Here is a 5,097-nt window from a genome sequence, read left to right as displayed (position 1 = left end):
TTACGCGGCCCTTCCCCTGTGCCCGATCGGAGCAGGCAGCCCAGCGGCTTAGGCAGGATTGATTCCCACCAGTTCCTCCTCACCCGATCAATCGCCTCCACTCGCACTTTGTTTTACTAGTCGTGCACACGGCCACACACACAAAAAAGGCAGAGACGTACGAGGCCGGTTTCGGGAGAGATGGTGGCAGAGAAACTGACTTGCCATTGCCATACATCCACTTCACAGACATAGTAGAGCTTGGGTCCAGACCCACCACCACTATGCATTGCGCTTCGCACCAACGCTACCTAGAAAGCGGCACGCGCGATCGTCTCGTCTCTTCTCTCGCCGGCCGCTAGTATTTAGGACCACGCTCCATCGGCCTCCCGCTCAACAATTCCCACTGCCTGCCTCTCTCGAGTCGTCGCTCGCCTAACCTTGGCACTGCTAGCTGTGATCGCCATTCTTATACCCACTACCCTAGCAAGCTATATATTCTCGCCTATCCATTTCATCTTCCTTCTGATCACCCCATTCCGCAATTCTCTCCTGAGAGTCAGTCAAGGCAAGGCCGGAGGCATGTCGAAGGTGAGTTCCTGATCCTGATTCTGAGAGTTCTAGATCCGGATTCCAAGTGCATATGAATGTTGATTACCTGAGGTTCTCTCGGGGATCTTGCTTTAGAATCCGGGAACGCTTTTCCTTTTCTCTCTTTGCTCGCACTCTGCTCAAGTGTGCTGGGTTGGGTTCAAGTGTCGGGCATACATTGCCTGCATCCAACTGCCTTACTCTGCTCGTTGTGGCTAACCTTGGGCCCTGTTTCCTCTGCTGCAGAAGGTTGTAGTGAAGCTGGATCTGCATGACAACAAGGACAAGCAGAAGGCCATGAAGGCCGTCTCCGTGCTCGTCGGTACGTACCCATCCATCCACCGACACTGCTTCAAGATGAATCCATCTCCGAGTGACTGACTGCTCTATGTTGTTTCGTTCTGCTCTGTCAGGCATCGACGCCATAACCATGGACCTGGCGTCGCGCAAGATGACGGTGATCGGGACCATGGACCCGGTGGACGTGGTCAGCAAGCTGCGCAAGGGCTGGGCCGCCTACATCGAGTCCGTCGGCCCGGCCAAGGAGCCCGAGAAGAAGGAGGAGAAGAAGGAGGAGGCCAAGAAGGACGGCGCCGATGGGGCCAAGAAGGAAGACGGCGAGAAGAAGGGGGAGGGGGACGGTGGCAAGAAGGACGGTGACGCCAAGAAGGAGGAGGGCGAAGGCAAGAAGAAGGAAGGCGACGGCGACAAGAAGGAAGGTGACAAGAAAGAGGAGGGCGACGGGAAGAAGGACGAGGCCAAGAAGGACGACGGCGCCGGTGGCGATCAGAAGAAACCCGCCGCGGTGTTCCCGCATCACATGCCGTTGCCGCACCAGATGCCCCCACCGTACATGTTCAACGCCGACTACATGATGAACCAATACCGGCCGCCGCCGGCGGCGGCATACCAGCCACCATACGTGCCGCCGCAGTACTACTACGTCCGGAACATGAGCATGGAGGAGAACCCCAACTCATGCGTCATCTGCTAGTTAAGGCCAGCACCATGCTTATGCGTACGTGCTAGCTCACCTTGCATGCGTGAGGTTATCGATCATATGTCTATAGTGTATCTCGATCGTTTTTTACGAGATCAACAACAAAGTTTGCAAGATAGTATAATGAGTACGACGACAACGTATACTTAATTACGTACATACATACGTGCTGCCACGTCATGTTGCAAGTAAAGCGATGAGCGATATGGGGTGCATGATGAGTGGTCAAGCATGTGAGGGCTGTTCAAACTTTGCTTTCTAAAATGGTGAAATAGTACCGCGCGAACAATATTCTTCTTGGCATTTTCTCTCGCAAACTGTACCCATGTGTAATGCCATCGCACAGAATACTGTTTGTTTCTTCAGCACGTTATGGTCGACCATGAGAATCGGTGGCCGTTGGCGAGATCTCCTCCCCGTACAGTTTTTGTTGGCACGAATCCAAATTATGGTGACCCAGCTGGATGCAATGCATCATGCTTGCTCTCTGCCTGTTGTTTGATCAGTCATGCATAAGATTCATGTGTTAATTTGAATTCGAGCGTGGACACGAATTCTTTGGGAAAACTTTCCACGTTAGAATTATGGGGGTTCTATGATTTGAATGGATTAATGAAAACCTAAGCATTAACTGCACATCGTCATCTGCTTATTACTACTCCCTCCTTTCCATAAGACAATTCACAATAGGACTATCATACATGCCGTGTTGGTAAAAATCTAAACATTAATTAATGAGATGACTGGTGAGAGTGGTATCATAATATGATAATGTATCATAGCACGAAAAACTAAAAAAACTTAATAGTAAATACAACACGCACTGGTGGAAAAAACGGCTTCTGTCGCGGTTCGCAACTGCCATTGGTCGCGGTTGCGCAACCGCGACCAAGCAAGCGCGACTAAAGCCCACCCCCCTTTAGTCGCGGTTCCTTACGAACCGCGACTAAAGGCGCCTCCACGTGGCCGCCGAGCAGTCCTTCGGGGCGGAGGACCTTTAGTCGCGGTTCTCCTGGCCAACCGCGACTAAAGACCGCCGCAGGTTTAGGGTTTTAGCCCCCCCTAAACCTGGTTTCTTTTTAGTTTGTATTGTTTTATTTTCTTTTCTGTTTTATTTTAATTTTGAAGGAGTTTCACATATTCTACGGTACTACATATACATGCATATGAACAAACAAATTTAAAATTAGAACCAAAAGGAATTCAAGAGGAATTGACAATATATATTCAATATCGGATGACCATATACAATTTTGAACAAGTTTTCATACATATGATTTACTGCATATGAAGTTCTACGTCCTCTACATAGTGTTCTCCTCTAGGATCGATGACTTCCTTCGCGATCCATCCAGCTAGTTCCTCTTGAAGTGGTCGGAAGCGAGCTTCTAGACTAAGCGTCTTCCGGAGGTTATTCCTCTTGATGTTGTTCTCACACGAAACCCGCTCAGAGGTGTATCTCCGGATCATCTCACAAACATAGTATCCACATAGATTGGTCCCCTTTGGCTGAATATCCCCAGACACTACCCTTTTAAATTGTAGCTCTTTTTTGAATTCACCGACCTTTGTGTTTACGAACCGTGTCCAAACCCTACGAGGCAAAGAAAATTAAATGAACAAGAGAGTTATTAGTTACTTGATATTAGGAAATGAACGAAATAGGCCGATCGATATAGAGCGCAAGTGAATAAAAATAATTACTTCTGCATCATTTTTCTCATGTCGGCCCAAAGCTTTGCATTCATATTCAGAGAGTCGTGGACGAGAACTGTGGAGTCGTGAAATTGAATTACTAGCAGAATCCGGTGGAACCTGCGGACACGATACATGCACAGTCATGCATAATTAACTCATCGATTAGCCACATACCTTGCATGGAGTAAACAAAAGAGAATGTGCTCAAGACAGAAACACTCACCCAAAATGGTAAGGAAATAGAATATCACTTTTGAGTTCCTGCCTTGAAAAAAACTGCCACGAGTCTTCCTCCACGTCGGCGGGGTGGTGTTCTAACACATATGAATTAACGATTTGTGGGTCAATGAACCCAACATCATGGATGTTCCTTATTATGCATTCCCGCTTCTTCATTCTACATACACAACAAGATAGTTAGGACAATATATATAGTGCAGGCAATGAACGAGATGGGGTAGAAATAAATCACTTACAGAACGTAGCAACTGATGATAGATTTGTCGAGCTCGCGCAGATTGAAAAGCTGGAACAATTCACTCCGATGAATTTGTACATAGTAATGTTTGAAGTGATGCTTAGGTCTAACTTCCGCATAAATATAGTCTTTGGCGTTTTTTAATTTTATGTAAGCCTTGTACCAATTTAGCGTGACCTGTCATTTGTGGAGGTAGATCCTTTTCCTGCGCAGGCTCGATGAGAGGCCCATTCGACACATATGTAATTACTACGTCCTTCATTACTGGCGCATCATCAAGGCCTAACACTGCACGAAGAGTCAGACCAAAGTTGGCCGCTTGTTCTTTGGCACTCGCTACAGTCAATCCATGTGCTGCCGCAACTGCTATGATATCGGGGGCATCCTCACCGACGGCTTTCACTATGAGAGGGGCGATGGATTGTTTACTCTGTTCCCCGAGCTGGGCAACTTGTTTCCCCTCTTTTTTACTTTCTAATTCTTTCTCGGCCTCCTCCAAGGCTTTCTTCTCCTGCTTCTCCGCCAACTCTTGCTTCTCCTTCAACATGAGTGCTTGCCTACGAAGTTCACGTGAATAGTCGTCAGGCAGATTCTTCGCGGCTTGGGACGGTGTGTTCAAAAATGACTTAGCCCGGCTCTTTTGCTTGTCAGAATATACTGGCTTGGGCTCGGGCTCTCTTTTCTTCTTGCAGTCCGCCATCCATTTCTCATGCTGAGCAGCCACGACCGCTGCATTTTCCTCCACACTAAGGTCATAAGGTCTCCGGATGAGAGGCTTCAGTGATGGCTCCGGTACCTTTGTGATCTTAGGTACATAAGGCTCCGGGTTAATAGTCCAGGACTGCTTCAGCTTCTTTGCCGGGGGCGGCTGCTTCTTCGCCGGAGGTGGACTGGGGGGCGGCGTCTGCTTACCCGCCGGAGGTGAATTGGGGGGCGGCGTCGGCTGACGTGAAGGAGGTGTAGGTGAACCACCACCACCACCGCCGCTGCCGCCACCACCACCGGAGGGGGGTGGACTTGTTCGCCTTGGCGCCTCGTCTGGAAACTTGATAAACTTCTTTTTCCAGAGAATAAACTGGCGCTTGACACCTCCAAGTCTTCTCTCCCCTTCGGGTGTAGCAATGTCAATCTCCGGGTCCTCAAACCCCGGGACTATTTCCTCCACCGTGACACGAGCATAGCCATCTCGCAATGGGGTTGTTGTGGTGCGGTGCTCCGGGCTCACATGGCAAAGCACCGCCGATGGCTACCTTCGTGGACATGTTCCCGATAGGATAATGCAGATGACATTCTTTCATCTCTTTTACATCGTCCACGGGGTAGCGAGGAGGCTCCGGTGCAGTAATTTGGA

The 5,097-nt window shown here is 49.1% G+C and overlaps 1 protein-coding gene across 1 annotated transcript; it reads left to right on the top strand.

Annotated features, from left to right (window-relative positions):
* Nucleotides 1-299: 299 nt before the first annotated feature.
* On the top strand, nt 300-1,943 carry LOC124694155 (heavy metal-associated isoprenylated plant protein 39-like). Its single transcript, XM_047227173.1, has 3 exons — nt 300-570; nt 817-892; nt 984-1,943. The coding sequence occupies exons 1-3, from the start codon at nt 562-564 to the stop codon at nt 1,562-1,564; spliced, it is 666 nt and encodes a 221-aa protein (XP_047083129.1). The 5' UTR covers nt 300-561; the 3' UTR covers nt 1,565-1,943.
* Nucleotides 1,944-5,097: the final 3,154 nt, after the last annotated feature.

The sequence above is a fragment of the Lolium rigidum genome, chromosome 3 (assembly GCF_022539505.1).
Source record: "Lolium rigidum isolate FL_2022 chromosome 3, APGP_CSIRO_Lrig_0.1, whole genome shotgun sequence".
Taxonomy (NCBI): Eukaryota; Viridiplantae; Streptophyta; class Magnoliopsida; order Poales; family Poaceae; genus Lolium; species Lolium rigidum.
Note: the sequence above shows the minus strand (reverse complement) of the source record. Positions and strands in the feature narration are given on the sequence as shown.